Source organism: Numenius arquata, chromosome 10 (assembly GCF_964106895.1).
Source record: "Numenius arquata chromosome 10, bNumArq3.hap1.1, whole genome shotgun sequence".
Classification (NCBI taxonomy): Eukaryota; Metazoa; Chordata; class Aves; order Charadriiformes; family Scolopacidae; genus Numenius; species Numenius arquata.
In genome coordinates, this window is record NC_133585.1 from 21,638,089 (window position 1) to 21,663,691 (window position 25,603).

Sequence of the window (25,603 nt, forward strand, 5' to 3'; positions counted from 1 at the left end):
AGAAATTAATTTTTGCTTTCCCATCAATCTTCCCGATGCATTTCTTTCGCTTTCCAAATTTAATTCAATTACCTTCCAATTATAGGCCTATTGAATAGCTACGTGTGATTCACCGCATCTTTTCCAGCCCCACAGGCGTATTGTGTGTACGTCCCACGTACATCCACGCAACCCACCTGCCCCCTGCCCGCCCTCAACCAAAACCAAACGCTGCAAGGCCAACCCCCCCCCCAAGGCAGGAAATACCAGGACTGCATTTCCTTGTGCATTACGGTGCTGTATGTAATTACATGCTTTCCTAACTATTTTTTTCCATGGCACTTCTGTGTCCTGACCGCCTAGTGCTCCTTGCAGGGTGTGGATTTGATGCATGATCCTGTTTCCCGTGTTGATGAGCAGCCCTCATTTAATACGTGGTATTTGGACTAAAAGCCCATGCAGAACTATTGATTGCCTCCTGCTCACCACTATCATACCTGACTGTGTCATAAATATTAAGAGATATTAATAGACATCGTTTATCACGTTTCCTCCACGATAGAGGTGGAAATTGCTATTCACAGTTGCAGAGGGTGGGCAGAGGAGCAAACACTGAGATGAAAACAGGAGGTCTTTCTCTGGGATGGGAAACTGTAAATTTTCAGAAGACTTGGAAGAAGTCTGCACTTCTTACCTTGAAAATGCACATTCCCATGGATTTTGTTTGCAATTGTGAACTCTCACTAACGCCACTGCCATCTTTGTGTCTTGGTTTCTAAGTCCAGAGTCTGAAACAGCCATGGCAGCAACGCATAAAGGTGGAGAGCTGGAAGGATGACAGCTCCAGACCATGTCTTGCAAAAAGGCAGCGAGACTGGCCTTAACATTGCACCTACTGCAATGCCTGGTCACACCCTGCAGGGTCATTCTCTGCCATCAGACATGGTTCTCAAAGTCTTTGTCACCCTTAGGACAGTCCCACACTTCTCTATCAGGTGCCTGAGCCTCCATCCAGGCTCCCAAACGTGGGAAGTGGTAGCATGGACACTGTGGACAGAGCCGTCATTTCTGTGGTTGTAAAAAGTTATTGTTCTAGATAATGAAAAATTAAATTATATAATTAATTAAATCAAAATTAAAATATGCTGCTGGTTATTTAGGGGTACCTTTTAGAGATGAAGCTATAGGGAAAGGGCAGTCAAAGACTTGTCATCGATGCAATTTATCACACGACTGCCATCACTACCTTCTGTATTTTTTCAGAGGGACCATGAGAAAGTAGCTCTGGATAAGTCTCCACTTACATAAAGCCTTGTACATGTTGGATGCAACCTACCTCAGTCTTTATTCTCAGATATGACTGGATTCGCTTTATGCCTAGTTAATCTGCATAGGAACCAAAATATAGCCTCACCTTCCTGGGATCTTAAATTAAACATAGCATGGTAAGATCCAGATTTTGCCCATGAAAGATAAAGACCTTTGGTTGTCTGGAAGCATATGAGAAAATATTCTACTTTTTAAGATAACAGTTTCTTAAAACTCACCTGTCCCTGAGAATTGTCCAGAGCTCTCCACCTAGACAGGCCTCCATCAGCATATACAGGTACTTGCTGTCCTTGAACGTCCTGTAGAGCCTGTCATTGGCAAACAAGAAAATCAGACATGAATCTACCATACAAGCAAAGGCACCAAGCATTCCCACTTCTCACAGACCATGCGCTTCATCCCAGTAAGCACCACGAGACTAAGGGTGTCCTTCAGAGCTAGTGCTACATTTAAGGGAATAATTTCCGTGCATCTTCTCAGGTGGGAAATATTTCAGCAGAAAAGGATGGGCACCTGAGTGGTGAAGCGTATTGTGGACCTCAGAAGAAGAGGTCACCACTATTCTGGGTGCTGCATATAAAATCTGCCATTTCAAATGGCGTAACCTGGCACACGGTTTTCCAGATGTGTTTGAAAGGGAAGTTTTCCTGCCATTTTTTATAACATCCATATCATCTTACTCTTCACGCTTCAGAGTCCATTTGAAGATCTGCAGTTTTCCTTCCATTTAATCATCTCAAAGGAGTGTTGCCGAATTTGTGCTTCATTTCAGAACTTAAACCCACCAATTTGGAGAGTTTAAAGACAACCTGCTGAAACATAGGCATCTAAAAGTGCTCTTCCTCTTCCTCCCAGGGACTGAAAGTGGAGTTTGACTAAAGGGATAGATGGTCCAGGCTTTATGAACCTGTTCTCCTCCTCAAGTGCGATCTAAGTTGGGCGGTAAAATCCGCGCTCTGTTTAGTATGATACATTAAACAGGAAATGCAACTATGAAACTGTGGAATTAAATACAGGAACTTCAGTATGAGCTGCTTTATTTAATTTTAATGTTGAACTACCTTTGCACTTCTTGTTACATGTGTGGGTATCTCAGTTCAGGTTGCCTGCAAGAACAAGCCTGCTCTATGTGGGTACTGGAAAGGTTTCTTCGTAGCTGCACTGTTTAGAAATTAATTTAAAAAACCTGAACTCCGCAGCAGAAGGGGATGCTGAAGGATGTTCTGTTATGGTGTAATTCTTCCAAGAATTGAAAATTAAAGGGCTGATGCAACATGATAAAATTAAAACAGGTGGTTTTACAGATTCTAGCTCTTCCCAGCTAGTGAAAAACCCAGTTATTAATATCTTTTACAGAGCTGTGTGATGGACCAGGGCGAAAACACAGCAGGATTCAGCTCCTTTTGAAAGCACTCAGCTAAATATTAACTTAAGGTACGTGGCAAAACATCTTGGCAGCTACAGCTTGGCTCTGATATGCTTTCACATCATGATGCTAGACAACATTTGTCCCCTGCCTGTGTTTGTGTAGCATCCAGCACACAGCTTAGCAGCAGTTATCCTCTATATTTTTGCCATGTTTAACAGAAAAAGATCCCGGCAGGCGTAGCTGTGATGTAGGCAGGAGTTTGGGAACCGAATATGCTCGATGCTGATCTACCTGGGAAATATTCTGTGGCTAAAAGGCACTATTTGCAGCCACAACAAAATTTAAAGGGAAAAAAATGAATGCACGGTTCAGATCTTTTCTTGCTCTAGTTGACATTTAAAACCTCAGTTATAGTGTGCTGCTCAGAAAAAGTTGGAACAAACTTACTGACCATTTCGTATCGTTAAAATTTGTGTGTTTAACAAAAAAAAAACCCTGTTTCTTGCCAGTTGAACAAAATATAATTTATTTTAATAAACATTTCATCTACATTCAGGTTTATAGAAAACCTACATAGTCAAAAATCCAAAATAAGAGTAACTAAATATTTTTAATTGCTCGGTAATTTAAATGCTACTGAAATAAGGCATTACTTTCTCTTATTAAGGTAGCCCTGCTGAAAAATTGCTTTCTAGATGATTTTATGGGCATCAAATCATAACACGTGCAGAAAATAAATAATCAAATATTGTTTATCAATCGTAATGGAAGCATGAAGTTTATACATGATGAAACTGCACTATTTTAGTAGATCAAGCAGTCTTAAGTTTGAAATGACACAATATTTGAATTCATTTTTTAAAAAATTTCTTATTCATCTAAATATTTGCAGATCCAGTGCAGGCATCCACTGCTCAATACTTGTTTGGCCCTTTACCAAACCCAGAGCAATTTATTCTTCGAGATTCTTGGTTTATCTACAAGTAAATTTTATTTAGTGGTGCTTAGCCTCTTCTGCTTCTTTTACCTGCGTTTAATGTATTTTTGGTTTAATGCATTTTAACAGCCAAACTGAACTAGTCTTCAGAGATTTTTAACAAACAGTTTCATTCTGAATTAAGAGAATAATTGAGTTCTTCAAGAATCTTGTCTTTCCCATTCTGATATCCCAGAGGTTGTGTCCTTCTTCCAGGACCATTCTAAATCCACCTTCCATGTGACATCTCAAAATACAACTCATTTACTGAAGTGATAAGATTTCTGCCTGTAGCACCGAGAAAAACATTGTCCCAGCGGGCCCAAGAAAGGGTATAAACAGGTTATTAATAATTTTAGGACAGAAATTATAACAACTTCACATCCCCATGGATATGTAATAGGAGAAATGAGGGGGAAATGCAGACACAGAGTTTGATAAAGCAGAGAGGATTTTCCAGCTGTGGCACATGCAATAGCAAAAGGTTGGACTTGATGACTTGATGAAGGTAGGACATTGAGCTGCTGGAGTGTGTCCAGAGGAGAGCCACCAAGCTGGTGAGGGGTCTGGAGAACAAGTCATAGGAGGAGAGGCTGAGGGAACTGGGAATGTTTAGTTTGGAGAAGAGGAGGCTGAGGGGGGACCTCATTGTCCTCTACAACTCCCTGAAAGGAGGGTGTAGAGGTGGGTGTTGGCCTCTTCTCCCAAGGGAACAATGACAGGACCAGAGGAAATGGTCTGAAGTTGGGGCAGGGGAGGTTTAGATTGGATATTAGGAAGAATGACTTTCCTGAGAGAGTGGTCAGGCACTGGACCAGCCTGCCCAGGGAGGTGGTGGAGTCACCATCCCTGGAGGTATTTAAGAAACGTGCAGACGTGGCACTTCAGGGCATGCTCTAGTGCCCGGGATTGTGGGGTTGTGTCTGTGGGTGGGGTGTGGTTGTGGGCGTTTGGTTTGGTTTTGGTGTTCTGGGATTTTTTGGGTGTGGGTTGTTTTTTTGGTTTTTTTTTTGTTGGTTGGATTCGATGATCTCAAAGGTCCCATCCAACCAAAAATATTCTGTGATTCTGTGATTCTGTGACTTAGAAAGTTCCTTCCCAGTGCAGAATTTCCACAGGGTATTAAAAATAGTTAAGGGAGGCTTGTTACTGTAAAGGATGGAAAATATTGCATGATACAGGAGGAAAAGACCTATTGCTAACACATCCTTTTTTCACCTGCCTACTGAAAGAATAAAAAGTGGGATAGAACTATTTATTTTACTAGCTATGAGTATCAGCGGCTCCATTCTGAAATGTTTGCAGGTTTGGGCTTTTTATTTAGGAGGGGGTATTACTGGGAACGGTGTCAAAATGTCTCTCCGCTTGGCTGGCCCTTCCCCTCCCTTTACACCCCCATCCTGAGACAGCTCAAGCTTTGGAAAACAAATCCATAGGCTGAAATAGCTCGCAAGGTATATTTGTCTCTAGTCTAGGTAACGGGGGCATGGTTGTCAATCGAATATTAGAGCATGAAGGAAACTGCAGCTGGGCAGTGTGTTGGGCTGCAGTTGTCACCCATGAATCAGAGACGAAGCCGTGGACTCCAGGGGAATCCCAGGGATCAGCCCGGGAAGGAAACACCCCCTTAGCAACTGATGGGTGGCTCTCCCAGCCAGGCGCTTGCCTTTGCATTTTTATCTCAGGGATTTGGTTTCACCCCTGGGTTAGTATGTCTCTCTGGAGCAAATTTTGGGAGCGGGGTTGATCTCCTCTGGCAAAAGGCAAGTGCTTCAGGCATCTCTTCGAGGGTGAGACGCAGCACCCTTGGCTTAGACGAGAAGCTGACCTTTTAGATACCTCCAGCTCAGTGAAATGCATTGCCCTGCCAGAAGTCCTCACCACCCACCGCTCTTATCCTGACCTAAACCATCTCTGTTTCCTGCAGACAGGTACTCACAACCCTTGAAGAGTCAGAGAACTTTGCTATTAGGGTTAAAACAAACAAAAATGCCTGGCATCTGATTTTATTCACGGAAGAATTGCATCTGCTTAGTTTGTGGGTTTTAGTGCATTTGCCAGTGTTGAGTCAAGGGACACTGAGCTGGATCTAATACACCCTAAAGAGAAGCGCTGGATACAACTATTGATTCACATGGCAACACATGATCTCAAAAGATTAAACCCTGCCTTCCAGCTTCCCTTTACAGGAAGGAAATTTCAGAAAAAAAGAGGAATATTAACCTTGAGGAGGGGTGAGGCAGAGTCATGCTGTGTATGTCTACATGGGGCATCGTCCACCGGCATCAGCAAGCTCTGCCCACACTGAGGGTGTGCTGCTCCTGAAGCCACAAAGCCATGTGAGCATGGCACAGAGACAAAGCAAACTAGTTAAGACATGAGTTTAGTTTAGGCTTGAGCAGACATTCCCCATGGGCACAGTAATCTCGCATTGGCATTGAGAAGACCTTATTCCTTGCACTGTATCTGCAGTTTCTTGCAGGGAAGTTATCACAGAATCATAGAATGGTTAGAGTTGGAAGGGACCTTTAAGATCATTGAGTTCCAACCCCCCTGCCATGGGCAGAGACACCTCCCATCAGACCAGGTTGCTCAAAGCCCCATCCAGCCTGGTCTTGTACACCTCCAGGGATGGGACCTCCCTAACCTGTGCCAGTGCCTCATCACCCTCACAGTGAAAAATTTCTTCCTGTTATCTAATCTAAATCTCCACTCTTTCGGTTTGGAGCCATTACCCCTTGTCCTATCACTACATGCCCTTGTAGCTGCAGTCCCTCTCCAGCTTTCTTGTAGGCCCCCTTCAGAGACCTTTGCTATAAGGTCTCCCTGGAGCCTTTTCCAAGCTGAACACACCTGACTAAGGTGCTCCAGCCCTCTTATTAGTTTTGTGGCCCTCCTCTGGTTAATAAGCTATGGCTAAAGGTTTTTTCTAGTGATAGATGAATGATTCCTGTGTGGTTTTATGAAATGTTCCCACAGCAGCGCGTAAAGCAGAGGGACAATACCTCACGATGAAGTCCGAATGAGCACTCTGCATGATCTGCTTCTCTGAGCGGATGTGCTCCTGCTGCCGTGTGTCCACGATGTGACGTTTCTTCAGTATTTTCATGGCAAACGTTTTTGATTCTTCACTTTTCAGCTGGACCTTGGGTAAAGCAGGCAAACACAACAGTTAGAAGCAAGGCGCATTCCTCCGCCAAGCTGTGAAAGTCCAACTGCATGAGGACCCACTACTCCCACCACTCTACCTTCAAATAATTCCTCTCATCTCTTCAGTCACCAGACTGACTTTGGTATGAACCAGATTTCTAAATACTCGGTCTGTTGCTAAACTGAAAAGCCATTTCTAAAACTCCATGTGTTTTAGGGAAAACCCAACCAACAGCGTTACTCTCATGTCAGAAGATGTTGCTAGCTAACGTACAACTTTCACAAATCCTTCTTCTACCGCTAGTAACAAACACACTGGCTCTGGCAGGGAAATGCAGTCCTTGGATGTTTGTAGAGGATGAGCGGAGCTGGCTTTTCAACGGCACTGCTTGGTCACGTCTTTACTTTTAACCTTAAGCCTCAGCAACCTATTTTTAGCCTGATTTCCCGAGATGAGGTTGAAGGGAGTTGTTTGCTTTGCTCTCTGGCGTTACCCTGGTAACTTCTGAACCCTGAGCCATCCCCAGCTGGCCCTGAGGGACCGGTACCCATCCCAAAGACAGCTGGAATGCAGCCATCCTTCCCATCTTGGCCATCCCCTCTTAGTCACCACCGAACAAGAAAGGAACCTTGTCATTGACCTACCAGGCCTCTTAGTTTGCTAAATTCCCCCATCAGCTGCTCACAATAATATTGCCAGTTAAATGCTTTTCCCGCTTTATAGTAATAGGTGCCGTTTGGTAACTTCTATTTTGGTTTTCTTGTAGGAATTTGGCTTCAGCCAGCAGACAAGTGGCTTGTCTGTCATCAAGCCCCATCAGAAATCCAGCTTGCCTTTTAGGTTAGGAGACAACATTCATGTCATTGCATTTTATTTAATGTAATATCTATTTTTAGATTTTCTTGGTAACAGAAATGCGGGCTGACATGAGACATGGCACCTTCCACACTTTTCCCAGGCTGCGTACCATAACCTTGAACAGTTTCCTTTGCGTTTGCTTTGTTCACATAATGGTTCATGTCACAGGGAAAATGCAAGGAGGGATGGGTACCCTCAGCGTCTCGTCTTTGCCAAAAATCAAACTGGTACTCAGATGTCCACAAAGACACATATAGCTTAAAGAAATCAAACCCAAAAGGCTGATTCTCAGCTGGCAAAGAGATTCCCAACACCGCTACAAGTGATTCAGAAATAAACCCCAATAAATGGCGATCCACCCATCTCTGGCCAAAATTTTCATTTTAAGTTCTTTGCTTTATTAATGCTGTTTCAGTGGTTTCATCTACAATGGCCCAAAACACCGACATTATCGCCCACATCACCACCATAAACCATGTCTGCTCACTGCCTGCCAGAAAAAGAAGCTGCAGAACTTCACAGCACGTCGTTCGTGTTGACACGGTTTAAGATTTTAATAAAGTAAAAAAAAAAAAACATCTGAAAAGGGGTTGAACTTCTTCAGCTTACTGTCAGCTTTCCCAAAACACCAGTGGAGAAAAATTCTCAATTTTACCGCTGTTTTGCTACTGCTTTCAGAGAAACATCTTGTTGCTCCAGGGGCTCATTAGCAGGTTTGTACTCCCTGCTCTTGGTGCAATACTGCTGTGCTCAACTGTGTGTGTCGATATACATATAAACACATATATGCATATGCATATATGTATGCATGTATTTATCTGTCTGGTTTAAAACCACTTAGGGTTTCAGTCCTCGGATTTGTGGCTTCTCATTTTCCCCACAGCTGCAAGCACTTCCAAGCCCACATGAAACTTTTCTTTTTCCAAAGGCACCATTCTGCACTTCACGCTGAGACTTGTAATTATTATCTTTGCATGAAGCTTGTGTTTGCTGTTTAATCTTCAGGGAGACAGGGTACAGAGACCTAAACAATCCACATATAATAAAGAAAACCATTTTTCCTGATGTATGCAGTAGAGCTGCCCAGTTATTTATTGAACTGGTGCTACACAGCGCTGCTTTCACCGTATGGTTTGATCAGAGCTCAAAGCAGAAAGAAATTCTGCATTTATGGCAGACTGAAAGTGATAAAAACATTTTTGGTTTGGGGTCAGGGTCTGGGGTTTTTTGGGGTTTTTTTGCATGTTTGTTTAATTTTGAATAACCGGCATACAGACTTTAGCGTAACTGATTAAACTAAGTTATTTGATATTATTCCACCTAAATCAAACCAGGCTGTTTCAGGGGAGCAGAGAGAGGAGTGAGGTGATACATAGGGAATGAAGAAATGGCAAAAGTTAAGGTAAAATCCCGGCAGAGCAGAATTTACCAAAACTTGCAAAAAAAAAATAAATTAAAATTAATTAAGGTTTAGTATGACTAAGCATATACTTCGGGAGATCTTACCCATTTGCTTTTGATGGTAATCCAGATTGGTGGTTTCCCATCAGACCTGTCCATCTGCTGATGGACAAGCGCAACCAGTTGCCACACAAATTATTTCAAACAAAAGTCTGTGCAAATCCCTATTAGGTATTACAGATCAGATTTGTCTTCTTTCAGCCTGTATTTTTTAAGGTTAGACAAATAATAATGAACCAAAGTGGAACCAAAAAAGTAGCTCCAGTAGCAAATTTGAACATTTCTCAGTCAATTTGGACATAAAACATTAAAAAAAAAAAGAAAAAGGGTATTTAGCATTCTGAACTTACTTGAAACATAAATTCTTATTTTCCTAATGTTAATCTGTACTAAATATCAGTGTTAAAAATAGACACAACCACCTGGTGGAGGCTCAGATGAATTAATTACAATATTTTATAATAAAGGGTAGTATGAATAAATCCCAATGTGTCACCTTATGGTATTATTTAAATACCATGGATTCTGACTACTAATTTTTATATCTTTCATTAAAAAGGCTATTTCTTTTATTAATTACTGTTTTTTTCAGGGGTGCCTGGGCACATGACGGAGAGTCGGGGCAAGTAACTTGCTTTCCTATACATACCTGCAAAGCTTCAAAATAAGTACAGGAAAGGAAATTACTATAAGGAAGCAGAAGGCAGTGGTTTTATTTGGTGTTTGATGATGTTATCAGTGTCACAAATGTTTAAATATAGAACAATCAGGCGGCTACAATTAGCTAATGCAAGACTTTGACCTAATGCCACAGGAGAATTTAGATCCATTTTCCATTCCCACTCCTGTCATGCTTCATAAGGCAGAGGATTTGTGAGAGTTTGAGAGTGTGAGGGGATCAATTTGCACAAAACGTGCTGATGCACTGAAACAAACCACCAAGGTACAAAAATCCCCTAAGGCTTACAATTTGGATCACCTAGTTGTCCACCTGGAAAACAAATCCATCAAACTTGTTCTCCTTCTTCAACGTGCCTGAATCCTCCCCTTGCTTTGGCATTTCTGCCAAATGTGGTAACTGTGAGGACTATTTTTATGATGTAAAGTTGGGGAGCTCCAGGCCATTTCTATTATTCTCACAAACAGTAATTTTTAATATTAAGCTCATGATAGTTAATAAAAAAAACCACGACGTCTAATCCCAATCTCATTTTGAAAGTAGAAACAAAATATCCAGGAGTTACCTGAACTTTTTATTAAAATAAACTGAAAAAAAAAGGATTAACATTAAGAAGATGAGAATGGGCTGCTGAGAACACCCTGTCCTTCAATTATGATAAGATAAATAGCCCATGGAGCCACAGAAGCCACAAGGATTTTTGCTCTTGGCTCAGAAGGAGGGCGGTATGTTGGGCAGGATGCTCAGCCTCCCAAAGAAACCCACCACAAAAATCTCCTACATACTTCAGAGAGGGAAAAGCGTGTAGTTTTGCAAAAGAGACATCCTTGCTACACAGCTCTCAAGATCATCTTTCACTCACTTGGAAGCAACATCTTATATTTCAAAGGCCCTGGGACTATTGATTTGGTGAAGACCTGCTGGAGCCTTGACTTTCAATTGCTCTTCTCTGAGAGCAGCTGAGCCGCTAAGAGGATAGACACAGGGTAACAACCAACCTCCATCTCTATTGGTTTTTTGCAAGTCAAAAGAATTTCTGGTGCCTTCTCTTCTCCCTTTTTTTCACTCCTCTCCTTGAATTGACCTTACCCAGTCATTGCCCTTTCACCAGTGCAAAGATCATAGAATCATAGAATCATAGAATGGTTAGAGATGGAAGGGACCTTAAAGATCATTTAGTTCCACCCCCCTGCCATGGGCAGGGACACCTCCCACCAGACCAGGTTGCTCAAAGCCCCGTCCAAATTATCACTCTTGGAGATTCAGTGTGGTGATGGTAAGGGCAAACATCAAGGCCACTGTAAAAGTCCACATTCAATGATAAAATTGAAGTTGCTTATCTGCTGAAAGGCCCAGTGGCAGGAAAAAATTAGAAATAAAATGTACAGCACTGAGTATACTCTTTCCTTTTCTCTCCACCTTTGTACATGTTTCAGCTTTCCATTTTATGTCCACCTCATCACCAAGCTCTGGCACGTGGTCCACGGCTGCAATTCTGCCTCCAACTTGCACTGACTTAATCAGAAAGTGCAAAGCATGCTGAATAGCAAAGCTCTGCCAAGAGCAGACCCACACCATCCTTTCCAGTGCAATAATTCCCAAAATAATGAATCCCAGTACCAGTAAAGCCGTAGTTACTACTGATGCTCTCCTGGTTGGACTCCCTCACAGTGAATCTGCTTGAGCTCTTGCCCTCTCCGTTACATCTTCTCCTCCTGGAGGAGGAGATAAACCCTTTCAGTTGTGGGACATGAATATATTTTCTCTCCAAAACACAAGAAAATGCAATAGGGAGAGTAGTTAAATAAAGTCCAAGCACCACCTTAAAGAGGTGATGTACAAAGGCAGAGAGAGAAGAGGCAAAATTAATTAGATTAGGTCATTTTGCAGGATTCTGATCTAGGAAATGAACTGTATCCTGGTGACAAAAATAACAGCAGAAGTGTTTATAACTAAACAAGCCAATTGTAGAAGCAAAATAGAATAAGAAATAGCTGTTTTCATTTTGCATATGTATGTATTTGCATAAAGGGATAAAATATATATTGCGTATATGTTTATATGCATATCTAATATAAATAGACTATAAAACATATAAACATATATATATTTTGCAAAAATTTTCTGGTCCAAGCAGTGGGGTGATGGGATATCACACATTTGGAGCCGTGCCTGCATCTTCAACCAGCGGGTACCAACTGGACAGGGCTACACGGGAAGAGTCAGACTCCTTGTCCCGGTTTGAAGTAAAACCAAACCAATTTTCTCTTCTGTAATTCTACATCTTAGCTGGGCCTCTTCTAACTCTCTGAAATTAGCAGCATATTGTGGAGAAAACTGCTCGTTCTCAGAGTGATAAGACCAATGTTTGTGCTCCATGCCAAGGAACGGTGTGCAGAGAGGCTCCTGCTTAGACTTATTGCTGTAACAGCCAAGGTCAGCTCATTTCGTTATTGGCCTCTTAGAGGGTCGGAAATGGAAAAATTGTAGAGGGGTCACATCGGTGGGGAGGAGTGGACAGGAGAGGTGACCCAAACCCGACCAACAGGGTATTCCATCCCATCTGCCCCATGCTCAGTGTAAAAGCTGAGGGATCAAAGGGTCAGCCTCTCTCTCTTCAGTGGCCAAGAGGACCCTGTCTGTTCATCTGCCTTTGATCCCGATCCGTGTGTTCCTGACTCCAGAGCTGGAACCCAGTTCCCATCTGTTGCTGAGTCCAGTCTGGGACTTCCCCAGTGCCTGCCAGTGACGTGACTGTCATCCCAGGAGCTTGATATGGTTTTGTATATATTGTATCTATTTCATTATTTTCTTCTTTATTTTTATTTTAATATTAATTCTTCATTAAAGTAGTTTAGTTCATTCTAAACTTCTGAATCTCCTTATCTCTTCCTCTCTCCTCTCTCTCTTTTGGGGGGGGGAGAGCGGAGGGGAAGGGCCATCTGTCGGTCTGGTTTCGGTAAATTCGTCCGAAACCACGACACTCCTCCATCTTTTAGCCCCTTCCTATTGCACAAGCTCACCGTGATTGCCAACCTCATGAAGAGGCAGCCAACTCCTGTCCTCCTCATCTGACATCCATCCAGACCTCTGCAGCAAGGAAGCCCCACAACATCAGGGTGTATGGAAGTTAGAATCACAGAATCATAGAATTGTCTGGGTTGAAAGGGACCTTTCAGAACATCCAGTCAACCATCAACCCTACACTGACAAAACCACCATGTCCCTCAGCACCACGTCTAACCGTCTTTTAAATACCTCCAGGGATGGTGCCTCAACCACTTCTCTGGGCAGCCTGTTCCAATGTTTGATAACACTTCAGTGAAGAAATTTTTCCTAATATCTGTCCTAAACCTCCCCTGGCATAACTTGAGGCCATCTCCTCTTGTCCCATCGCCTGTGACTTGGGAGAAGAGACCGACCCCCCCCGGCTACACCCTCCTTTCAGGGAGTTGGAGAGAGCGAGAAGGTCTCCCCTCAGCCTCCTTTTCTCCAGGCTGAACACCCCCAGCTCCCTCAGCCTCTCCTCACAAGACTTGTTCTCCAGACCCCTCACCAGCTCTGTTGCCCTTCTCTGGACCCGCACCAGCACCTCAATGTCTTTCCTGTAGTGAGGGGCCCAAAGTTGAAGCAATCAGTTGTCCTCCATGCTAGCCCCACAGCCAGCTGCCCTCTCCCCGTATGCCTTGCGGTCATGTGGGAAGCATCATCCAGCCAATGTCATGGCCTTTGGGCTGTGCTTCAGTGTTGTGCCCCATTCCCATGTCACCAGGTGCTTTTTTGGCAGCCTGAGTCATTGTGACAAAGGTACCCCTGAGCGAAGCCAAACAGATGGGTCAGTGTCTGAAAATACATTATACATTCAAGGAGAAGTTCCCTTGAAGAGGACATGAGGACACGGCAGGGAAAAGGGCTTCATTTTGCTGCCAATAAGTTGTATTCACAGGACTATCTTTAACTTTTTAGCATTGAGAAAATAATGTTGCTTCAGTAAAGAAACTTTAAAAAGTCTATTAGGAAGCAAGTGAAGATGTCATGGCAGTGAGTTGAGCAGAAGAACAATGCTACAAGATTGGGGCAAGATGCAAACACAGGCAAGAAGAGTAAGAGAAAAGAAGAGAAGAGCGAGAGGGAGAGATGGAGAGGAGAAGGAGGAGAAGGACAAAAGAAAGAGAGATCCAAGCTCTCTTGCTTTTCCAAGTCCTTGTTTTGTTAGACGTCAGTGGGCTTCTCCTGGGCTCCTCCTGCATATATGAAAACGTTGGAACTGCTCCAAAAGCATTACTTTGCTTTATGGTGTATAAAATTCTGCAACTTCCAAAACACACGGTGTGCTCCGGGCCCATTTTTTTTTTTTTTTAACACAGCTATAATTCATCTACAAATAAATATGGTTTTATACCTTAGTGCTTTTTCAGACTTTCTGAGAAAATGGATATTGATGAGACAAAATCCAGACCTCAATGGAAAAAAGAGTAAACGGGTGTATCTGTATGTTTCTTAACCTTCCTCTTCTTCACCCCCTTACTATAAATCACATATGTGTATTATATATAGCCTGCCATGTGAGCAATTTCCATGCAATTCCAGTGAGGGCTGAACTGATACAATGCAAGCTGCAAACATTACCTTGAGAAATTGTAAATGTTAATGAATATTTACCAGAATGTAGAAAACTCCCCCAAAGAAGGATTTATTTTCTGTGAAGACTTGTGAGGTGCCTGAACCTTGCTATACCTAGCCTGAGGATACGCTATTTTAACTGCATCTATCTCATTCACATCCACTCTTCTAGTCATAGAATCATAGAATGGTTTGGGTTGGAAGGGACCTTAAAGACCATCCAGTTCCAACCCCCCTGCCATGGGCAGGGACACCTCCCACCAGACCAGGTTGCTCAAAGCCCCATCCAGCCTGGCCTTGAACCCCTCCACGGATGGGGCAGCCACAGGTTCTCTGGGCAACCTGTTCCAGTGCTTCACCACCCTCACAGCAAAGTATTTCTTTCTAATATCTAATCTAAATCTCCCCTCTTTCAGTTTAAAACTATTACCCCTCATCCTATCGCTCTACTCCCTGATAAAGAGTCCCTCCCCATCTCTCCTGTAGCCCCTTCAGGTACTGGAAGGGGCTATAAGGTGTCGCCGGAGCCTTCTCTTCTCCAGGCTGAACAACTCCAACTCTCTCAGCCTGTCTTCATAGCAGAGGTGCTCCAGCCCTCTGACCATTATCGTGGCCCTCTGCTGGACTTCCTGTGCTGAGGACTCCAGAGCTGGACACAGTGCTCCAGGTGGGGTCTCACCAGAGCAGAGCAGAGGGGTAGAATCACCCCCCTCGACCTGCTGGTCACGCTTCTTTTGATGCAGCCCAGGATGGGGTTGGCTTTCTGGGCTGCCAGCGCACATTGCCAGCTTATGTTGAGCTTCTCATTCACGAGCACTCCCAAGTCCTTCTCCTCAGGGCTGCTCTCCAGCCATTCTCCTCCCAACCTGTATTTGTGCTTGAGACTTCCCTGACCCAGGTGCAGGACCCTGCACTTGTCTTGATTGAACTTCATGAGGTTTGCACGGGCCCACCTCTCAACTCAGTCCAGGTCCCTCTGGATGGCATCCCTTCCCTCCAGCATGTTGACAGCGCCACAAAGCTTGGTGTCATTGGCAAACTTGCTGAGGGTGCACTCAGTCCTACTGTCCATGTCTCCAACAAAGATGTTGAACAGCACTGGTCCCAGTACTGACCCCTGAGGAACACCACTCATCGCTGGCTTTCACTTGGGCATTGAGCCATTGACCACAACCCTTTGAGTGCGGCCACCCAGCCAGTTCCTGACCCACCAAGTCGTCCATTTATCAAATCCATGACTTTCCTATTTTGAGACCAGGATGTCATGTGGGACAGTGTCAAATCAGATCATATTCCTGCATGATCTCCTTCTAGGAGAGGACAGAAAAGAACTTCTGATTTTCTGAATTCCCATTTACTGCAGGTAGATGGTACCCACATGGGTACCACGTTACCCACAGGCACAGCTACCCACCCAATAGCTGTGCCTGTGGGTAACAGCTCTTGCATGGCTGTGGGTTTTCTAAGAAGCCCTATGATTCTGGGTTTTTTTCCAAGGAGCTGCTACAGATAATATTTGCCACTACAGTACCCTGTGCAGACCCCTGAAGCCATGAAAGACAAACAGACCCAAAGGCATGAAAGCAGAGCTGAACACATATTCATAGTTTATCGTTCCTTCATTTTGGCAGCTACATAGAGGTTTACGACTGGAATGGTGTTTGCCACTCAAAAATCTCCAGATTTCTTCTCACTGATACAATGGAGGTATTTGAACATGAACTTTCACAGTGTCTGGACTGGCTCACAAAAATGTTGCCCAGGAGCTCATTTCTGCTGGGAACTTCAAGGGAACTGGCTGGGCTCCCAGCTAAATGGGAACACACAGGGAGTGGAGATTGTGCAAGTGAAAATTATTTCATTTACTCTGGAGATGTGGCTTTTTCCTAAACATGCAGTAACGGTGAGTTTTTAGGAGCTGGACCGAAGCTTTTCTTGAACTTCTGTGTCCACAGATGAGTTTCTTGTTGCTCGTGTCTCCCACTGAACTCTCTATGTGGGGCACAGCGATACCTCTATAACAATAAAGATGCTTTTCCAAAGGACTTTTGCTAGCTGTGCATTTTGCTATATGTGTATTATTCAGAGCCAGAAATCTGTGCTACCATGAAAAGTGAATATCTTTGTATCCCATTAAATAATAATTGACTCAACTGCAGCGCTCGGGAACTGAAGTGCAAATGCTTTTGCTTGCTGGGTATGTCCAAGGTCCTTTATTTTCTGCTGTTTCCCAGCTAGATGCATTCAAACCAACAAAAATAGCAGCAGCTGTTGCTGAGTGCAGCGCTTGTGAGCTGAGCTCTCCTAATCCCAACAGCTGAACTGCTGCACGAACAAAGCGGCGACAATCCAGCAGAAGAGTACAGCATGCTTTTAGTACCAAATATATTTATGTTCTTCCTGGATGAAACACTTTTCCCCATAATAATATTCCTTGCCTTACAACTTGCTTTCTTCCCAGCATTTCTTTTTATTAAGTAAGTGAGGAAATACCTTGCTTGTATTTCTGCCTTGAAGCCTACTGCGGTGCTCAGTATTGCAAGAGCTCTCTGTTAGAGGTTTGAAGGTACTTTAAACATCTAAAGGCCCTCCTGACCTAAGGCTTGGAGAGAAATTGTAGTTTGCATATCCAAATGATAAGGAGGCTACATGGTGTTTTTCACCACACCCTTTCCACCTCATGCTCAACATCATGCTAGTTTTCGGTTAGCTGAATGTGAACAGGCACGGTGATTGGAGCAGGTTAGACTGGAAAATAAGTCAAGACTCAAAAAAACACCTAAGATGGAAAGAAAAGTCACGGAGGAAAAAGTAAGCCTTTAGGATATACTGCAGGCTGAAATTTTGAAGGATGAATCAAGGATTAATTACAAGTGGGCAGCAGCGTAGAAACTGCCCATCACAGGGACCTTATTTTCTTTGAAAAAGTCTAGGTTCAACTGGTTGGGAAAGCACTAAATATTCTATCACAATCTGACTATGGGGCTCTACAGGAAAATAAACTGCAAAATTACACTCTATGAATACACTAAAAAATGCACAATCCTTAGAAAATCTCAGCTATTTAACTCAAATACTCAGCTGTGCTAAACCCTTGCAATTCTGTTTTGATCCCTGTATTGAAAATTCATATTCAATGCTTGACAACATGCACAACTAAGTTTCTTTTAAGCGAGGGCTTTGGGAAATGTATTAAAATTTGTGTCTTTCTACGAAGCCCAGGGGTAAATATTATTTTTCAAAACTGTCTAGAAGGAAAAGGCAAAAAAGCAGTGAGGAATGTAAACTATTTCATGCATAAAATTATTCCAATAAAAAATAAATAGCAGAAGGGTTATATAGCTAAAATATGCTAAATGAAAAAACTCACTACTGTGGTTTCTTGAAAATATCAGATGGACCTAAACTGTCCAACCCCACACACGAGCTGGCCCCGCTCCTGAGTTTGGCTTTATCCGCAATATAGCACCTATTTTTATGTCTTATTCCTGCCTCTAACTGGAGCTGAAGCCTCTTGACAGCTCACATCCTTATCCAGCTTCTGACAATATTTGACGGGCTACAAACAGCATCTCATCTTTCCAAACCTTGACAACATCCTTTCCATTAGCAGATAAACCCCAAGAATATGTTTCCATCTACAAAGGATGTATTTAATTCCATTAGGAATTAAAAATCAAAGGAAAAATTAAAAAATAGCTCCAGCCACATCTGATGGTATCATTAAAATTAAGCATCCTGCATATAGTTAAGAAGGGACAGAAAAAAAAGGGTCAAATGCTAATAACCAGTATTTTTCTCAGCTCCACAGCACTAGCTTCATTGCCAGACGAAAGTGGGATTTACTCAAGTACTTGATCTTCCAATCTCTAACATCTCAATTTCCTCACCTTGATGGCACCCAAAATACCCATTCTCTCAAAAGGAAGGAGGCCAAAGGATCCTTGACAATTAAAAATAAAAATTAAGAGATTTCAAAGAGAAGATTGATCTTTCTAATAAAAAGCTTTGGAACAGTTGGGACAAAATGATAGTTATGCAATTGGAAATTTCCACTAATAAATATCTGAATTATGCATCTGTCAGTCTATTGAAAGACAATTACGGTGGTTTTTCTGCGCCATCTAATTAATTCACTAATGGTTTTGTTTACAAAACAGCCTAGAAGCTATATCAAATTTGATTTCACTTCATAATCTGTGGCCTGATTTCTCTTAAAAATATCAATAAAAATGAAAAATGCCATACTGTCCTTTTCAAAAAGGTCTTGTAGAGCCCCAGTAAAATGTGACTGAAACTAAGGCTTAGTTTTATTGCGTGTCTTTATTAATCTCCATATTGTAAAGGAGTTTAGCTTTTAGTGGCCACCACCACCAAGCCAAAAGGACTTCAAGGAGGTCTGTCTAGTATATGGTACCATAAAACGCTTTCATTATTGGCTTGGATTGTGAAATAAGAAGAATGTTATTAACTTTGCACCTATTGAAATCAAGCCAGAGTTGGCTGGGAGTGCTTTTGAGAAGAGCAAGGGAATTCAAACTAATTTTTACAAATGGAAGTGATGACTTGAAATAAAAGGGGAACAATTTAGTAGTGGCAAAGCACCCCTTGCTGTCCAGCTTGACCTGAGCAGAGGACAGTCCAGGTTGGACAAATGCACCTGGTTTGGGCATTGCTCCAAAGAGGTGAGAGCCAGCTGGAGAATGAGGAACAAGACCACAGGCCTGGAAATCATGAATTAGATGTAAAGCTAAAAAGAAGCACATTTGTGGTTTTAAAGAGAAGAATTCTTCAGGTTCACATGACAGTGGTCTTCAAATCAATACAACCCAACCTTAAGGGTTGTAGGCATTTGTACTTCAAGACTACTACAGGCTACAGCAGGGAGATGTTAAACATTAGGAAAACCATTCTTGCAGTGAGGAACAGGTAAGCACTGTAATAAATTGCCTTGGGAACCTCCCTCCCTGAAGACTTCAACAAATTGACAGGCTGAGAGAGCTGGGGTTGTTCAGCCTGGAGAAGAGGAGGCTCCGGGGAGACCTTATAGCCCCTTCCAGTATCTGAAGGGAGCCTACAGGAGAGCTGGGGAGGGACTCCTTGTCAGGAAATGTAGTGACAGGACAAGGGGTAATGGTTTTAAATTGGAAGAGGGGAGATTTAGATTAGATACCAGAAAGAAATTCTTTACTGTGAGGGTGGTGAAGCACTGGAACAGGTTGCCCAGGGAAGTTGTGGATGCCCCATCCCTGGAAGTGTTTAAGGCCAGGCTGGATGGGGCTTAGAGCAACCTGGTCTGGTGGGAGGTGTCCCTGACCATGGCAGGGGGGTTGGAACTAGGTCATCTTTAAGGTTCCTTCCAACTTCTATGATTCTATGATAATTGTGTAAATCAGTATAACAAAAAGACAGGTTTTCAGGAGTGGACCTGATTTTCAGTCCACCTGGGCTCAGGCATCACCTACATGGACTGATTTCACAGCAAGAATTACTCTAATCCCATACGTTCAGATACTTCAATACATTTATTTCAGAGCTGTCTAAAATAATTTTGATTTAAATCCAAAATAGCTGACCTGTGACAGACGATTAGAAACACAGGACCTAAATTTAAAGGAAATTAAAGAACAAAGGCAAGAGCAATGAAGTTCAGGAGAGATGATTTATGAAGGCTGAGGACACCTGACCTACATCTTCGTCCTCTGCAAAGTGGTGATTGGTGGGACATGAACGTGAGATGACATTCCCTATTCCAATGCATTACTGTGGCACCTGGATCCCAACAAAGAAGATGCTCAACTGACACAATACTGAGAAGCTGAGCTGCAAAAAATAACGGATGCATCTGTTAATCTGTGCTATTGAAAACCAGAAGTCATTCCTAATTTTTTCCTTCTGCCTTGCTAAGGTCAGGAGTGTTGATCTGCATGAGGACAGGGAGGCTCTACAGAGAGACTTGGATAGATTGGATTGATGGGCCAACGTTAATGGTGTGAGCTTCAACAAGGCCAAGTGCCAGGTCCTGTACTTGGACCACAACAACCCCATGCATCGGTACAGGCTTGGGGAAGAGTGGCTGGAAAGCTGCCTGGAAGAAAAGGACCTGGGGGTCCTAATTGACAAGCAGCTGAATATGAGCCAGCAGTGTGCCCAGGTGGCCAAGAAAGCCAACGGCATCCTGGTTTTTCATAGTTCGTGGTTTGAGGGTCCCACAAGCAACCCCTCATGAAGACAAACCCATGCACCTTCCCAGGAACATCTCGATGTTTTCAATGCTTGACAGCACATGTCAAAAAAGCCTTAAAAATGGAAACAAACCTCACAAACTCCTTCACGAGATTCAAAACAAGCCCCAAACTGGTGAGTCCCTCGCTACAGGTTACCTCAGGTGCAGAAGCCAAAGGTGATGTTAATGTAGGAGACAAATCTCCTGCACTTTATGCTGTTGTCAACAGAGGGGGAAGAGCCTTCAACAGGGAAGTTCAGCGCAACCCAAGTTAAACTCCAGCTCTAAAGCTTCCTCCACAGCAGATGACTAGAGAAGGAGCAGGGCAAGGACAGCCTTCCCAGGCTACGCATGAGCTCTTGTGACTCTTCCAAAACACTTGCTAATATAAAATAAATAAATAAATCAAAAACCAAACCCCAGGAAGGGACCAACATTCTCATGGATGTGCTCTCCTCTGCACAATTTTACATACATCCAAATAGGAAAAGTCAGAAATAAATCACATGGAAGAGGGAGCCACACTTTTAAAACAGAATTTACCCGTTCCATTACAAATAATCTCTGAAGCACTTCATTTTGCCTTTTTCCCAGTTCCCAGTTCCCAGCACTGTGGGTGTGTTTGGCTCCTGCAGGGTTATGGAGCAGGGGTTTCCCCAAAGTTTCGTGATGGCAGCAGTAACTCTATTCCCTTTTCTGCCCTTAACTTACAGGAGTTCCTAACATACTGTACTGGTGTCCGGTATCAGAAACTCCTCTGTGGTCAGCACCGTGATGTAAACCAAGCTCCCTTTTTCTATTACAAGTTTTTGTATTTACATGATATTACAAATGGGTCATGCAACGGCTGCCCTTTCAGTCTTCTCCTGCTCAGGCTTCATTTTAATAAAGACTGCAGAGCTCTAAATCCAAGCAGAGCAAAAAGCAAGACCAGGTTTTGCAGAATTTTAGAGAAGGGACAAAAATAAGTAGTTTTCTGTAAAGTGTTGTCATAGTTCAAACATTCAACTTACAGCTTTTGGGATAACGAAGTAGGTCTGTCTCTATACCCGAATTAGAAACTGCTTAGAAGAGACATTGTGCTGTTACTCCTGTTTTGGCTAAGTAAGGTTTTAGGTTGCTCTTTCAATCTTAGCACTCAATGGCCACACAACTTTTGAGGTTGTTTTGAAAAGGCAATTAATCCCATAAACATAGGACCACCTGGAGAGAAAGGATGCGTACTCCTCTCTCAGCCTAGTGCATAAATTCTTCTTGGTTACTGCAAAGGTTGGACTCAACGATCTTAAAGGTATTTTCCAACCTAAATGATTTTATGATTCTAAAGCATTTATTCGTACATTTTTATTTAACAGGAAATATAATTCAGCTTTCTTCAACCATTACAAAATATATAATCTCATCACATAATTTTCTCCCAGTTATTTGAGTGTAATAACAAAGGAAAATTAAAAGACTCATAACACAGCACTTATGCCAGCACATCACGCAAACTTCAAAGAAGAAAAAGTTACCTACCAGCTCAACTCGTCCAAACCCTCCGACTCCAAGGGTGTCAATGATGTTGAAATCAGACAGCTTCAGGTTGGCGAAGAAGGCAGCTTCAGCTTCATATCTGGATTTTTTTATGCGAAAAAACGGAAATTTCTTAGAGGTGCAAACATGAGTACTGTGCAATACCGTACCCGAATGGCATGAGCGTGAAACAGCCTTTACCTGCTTAATTTCCATCTTATCTCTTACTGTTTGCTTTTATTCACACTCATTGTTTTGCTGGTCCAAATTATAGTATTGCTCCGATGTGCACGGTTTTCCAAGTGAGAAAAGCAAACGTACCTACTGCATGCCTACAATGCAAATGTCTGGTACTGCAATTCAGCTCCAGCTACCCAGCAAACACTACATTTTGACATTTTCTATTGATCTTCTTGTAGGTGAGGTTTTTTGGTGTCTTTAAGTATTTTTGGAAGATAAAGTCTCTCATAGGAGTTTCTCCTATCCACAGGCTGCCAGTAGTTTCTATAAATGTTTATTGAAAGTGGCAAGATCATTAAGGTCCCTGGAGAGAAATCACAGCCAGGTTTTATGAAATCAGATCCGATAAGCTGTGGGCTGGTGTGCAAATGCCTGAAATGAATGACTTCAGTCACATATCAGCATTCCTATAAGAATATCTTCACTTCTTTTCCTCCTGGAAACTCACTTGGAGTAGATGTCCCAGCTCAGGAGGTCCCAAAATCCAGATGCTCCCTCTTTAGCCCATGTCCAACTGGCTCGCAACACAAGTTCACCAAGCCCTTGACTAAGGAAGCATGCAAATTGAACACATGCAAGCCTGCCAAAATAAGCTTCCCATGACTGTCCTCATGAATATGATTCCTCTTAAATAGCTCCTTGTCAAGGTTTATGGTATTTTTAGAAAGGCTCGGGGCTGGGGGGGAAATGGATGAACAGGATCCACCCACTCAATAAAGTTTGACATTCAGCTGCCGGAGAAGTCCCTGCGCGTGTACTACCTTTGGCTGCTGATGATACAGACTTGTATAGCAAAACAGCGCTGATGGGATTATGGAGAGAGGCATGGAGGGTGTAAAGGGGGAGTTGGCTTGGTTTTCAGTACTTAATTTTAGCCATAATATCTTGCAATTAATTGATAGACCATAATCCGCTATTTCACCTGGATGCTTCATTTGTGCATGGTAACACTAGTGTAAAGATAAAACATCATAGCGTTAGCCACGATCATACATACATATCCACCTGTCTACCTTCTTAACATACCTTGGCCATCACGCCTGTCTCTAATTCAATAATGGGATGGAATTGATATACTGACTTATTCCCTTCAAACCCCCTTCTTAAGTCTATTTAAAACTGCAATGATATTGAGGGAGAAAGAGAAAAAAAAAATCTAAAATTTTAAAGGGGAAAAATAAAAAGAGGTGTCAAGAAATGTGAAAGGTCACATCAGCAAGCCCCAAATCCCATGCAATAAAGGGCAATTTTATCTCAGGGCTGCTGTTGACAAATTACTTAAGCTCTGCTTTATTATTTATACTGTCACCAGATCCTCCCGGTGACCTTGCTCCTGTGGCCACAGCAGCCTGATGCACCTGATTTTGGAAACCAATCAGTTCTGAGCCTGCTTTGAACTTGGGATAACCTTGCATGACACAGCTGCTTATCGATCGCCTTATACTCATCATGAGGTGCATACTAAACCTGCCACTAAAAAACCTTTGCTAAAGGAAAGAGTATTTATACATTCCCTTCTAAATCACAGCAGACACAACATTTTAGGGGTGACAAAGCAATGAGACGAGTCTAATTTTCATGATAAATATATAGACAGCGTATGAGTTATCTTTCAAGTTCCTGACCAGTTAAATACCCTTAATGATTTATAATTGTCAGCAAGATGAAATCCCAGCATGGAAAATTTCCCTTCAACAGTCAAACAACAGATGCCAAACTCCAGGTCAAGAAGCCCTGCATTACCTTTGCCCAAGGCTTGGGAGGCTTCCTTCTTGGTGGAAGGTGGCAGGAAAGAAAATGTGCAAGGAAGCCACCTCGTGCTCCCAGGGAGGCAGGGGACAAGCCACCCCATCTTCTCCCCTGGGCAACCAGAGAGCATTTCTCAAGCAGGGGATGAGAGATGCCAAACAGCAATGTGTCTGAAGGGTCAGGGTCTCCAAAAACATATCGGGCAGAGAAGGGAAATGTTTTTTCCCCTACAATACCTCTTATCCTGAAAGATGGCCAAGTCCTACAAAAATGCCATATAGTTCACATCATGCAACGTGAGAGGACAAAAACTAGGTAAGACACGGCACACTGTTGGCAAGGCAAGCAGGACGCTAGTCCCAGCCCCTATGAATTCCAGCAGTTTTCCCAAAAGTCCCTTAGTTCGATGGGAAACGGGATCTTCTACCCCAGTCCCAACTTCTTCATTGTTTTGTGTGTTGAGTTGCAGAAGCCGAAATCTCTGCTGATGGCTTATAGAGTAAAAAAATGTGTTCATTTATTATTTTGCTTAAAAAAATGTACTTGCAGCATTAATGTGATTGCTTTTTGAAATCTCTTGGCTAATTCTCTTTGACAGACTGCTTAGTGCATACAAGTGCAATGAAGCATATAAAACAAACTGGATGCAGTTTTCTAAAACTGTGCAACAGGCATCCAAAAAACAACAGAAATTCCAAAAATATATAGTGAAACCAAAACACATGTAAAATCAAGAAAGCAAGCTCTTCACATGCTAAGTAACAACAGTCACATCTGAATTCTGTTTTATTCCCAGCTACAAAGGTCAAAGTCCACTTTCAGTTCAAATTCCTATAAACTAACAGGAGCTACACACTTAACCCTGAAAAGCTTAAGAATAAATCTCTTCAGTCACTTCAATAAAAATATCAAAATGCAAATACTCCCAAGCCTTCTCATAAATCAGAAATCGGGGTATAATCCTCATCCTGAAATTTAGAATATTAATTCAACCTCTGTCCTCCAATTTCCTTAATTTGAGTGTGCTGCTCCCTCAATAAAAACTCCCAAAGTTTTGCAGTGTGTACTCCTTGCTCGACAAAATTAGAGTGAAAAACATATATGATGTCTTACTTTATCATCTCCAAAAGAAAAGGAACCCTTTTAAGGTATTGGGAGAGCAGTGCAAATTAAAACTGAGGAAGTTTAAAAATGAATATTGGTGTGCCTGTAGGAAAATGTTTGGTTCTGGACCAGGTTGAAGAGATCTGCTATGCTCAGATACTGGGGAGGATCCTTGGGATATTCCCTGGGAATATAACAGAGATGGGATGAATGGTAGAGACAGTTTGACCATGCTTGTGCAAGATGATGTGGAAATAACTCAGCACTCTGTGGGAAAAATACACGTGTCCCAGGTGAGGGCGTATTTCTTCTGAGTACCTCTTTGCAGATGCCACAGCTTCTTC

The 25,603-nt window shown here is 42.6% G+C and overlaps 1 protein-coding gene across 2 annotated transcripts in view; it reads right to left on the reverse strand.

Moving 5' to 3' along the window:
* The window catches only part of PRKG1 (protein kinase cGMP-dependent 1), a 560,704-nt gene that overhangs the window by 13,456 nt on the left and 521,645 nt on the right, over positions 1 to 25,603 (reverse strand). For both annotated transcript variants that reach the window (XM_074155210.1, XM_074155209.1), the window contains exons 10-12: positions 22,170 to 22,266; positions 6,659 to 6,798; positions 1,527 to 1,616 (exon numbers count right to left, since the gene is read on the reverse strand). In XM_074155210.1, the coding sequence (XP_074011311.1) occupies positions 1,527 to 1,616; positions 6,659 to 6,798; positions 22,170 to 22,266 (327 nt within the window). The remainder of the gene's footprint in view (positions 1 to 1,526; positions 1,617 to 6,658; positions 6,799 to 22,169; positions 22,267 to 25,603) is intronic.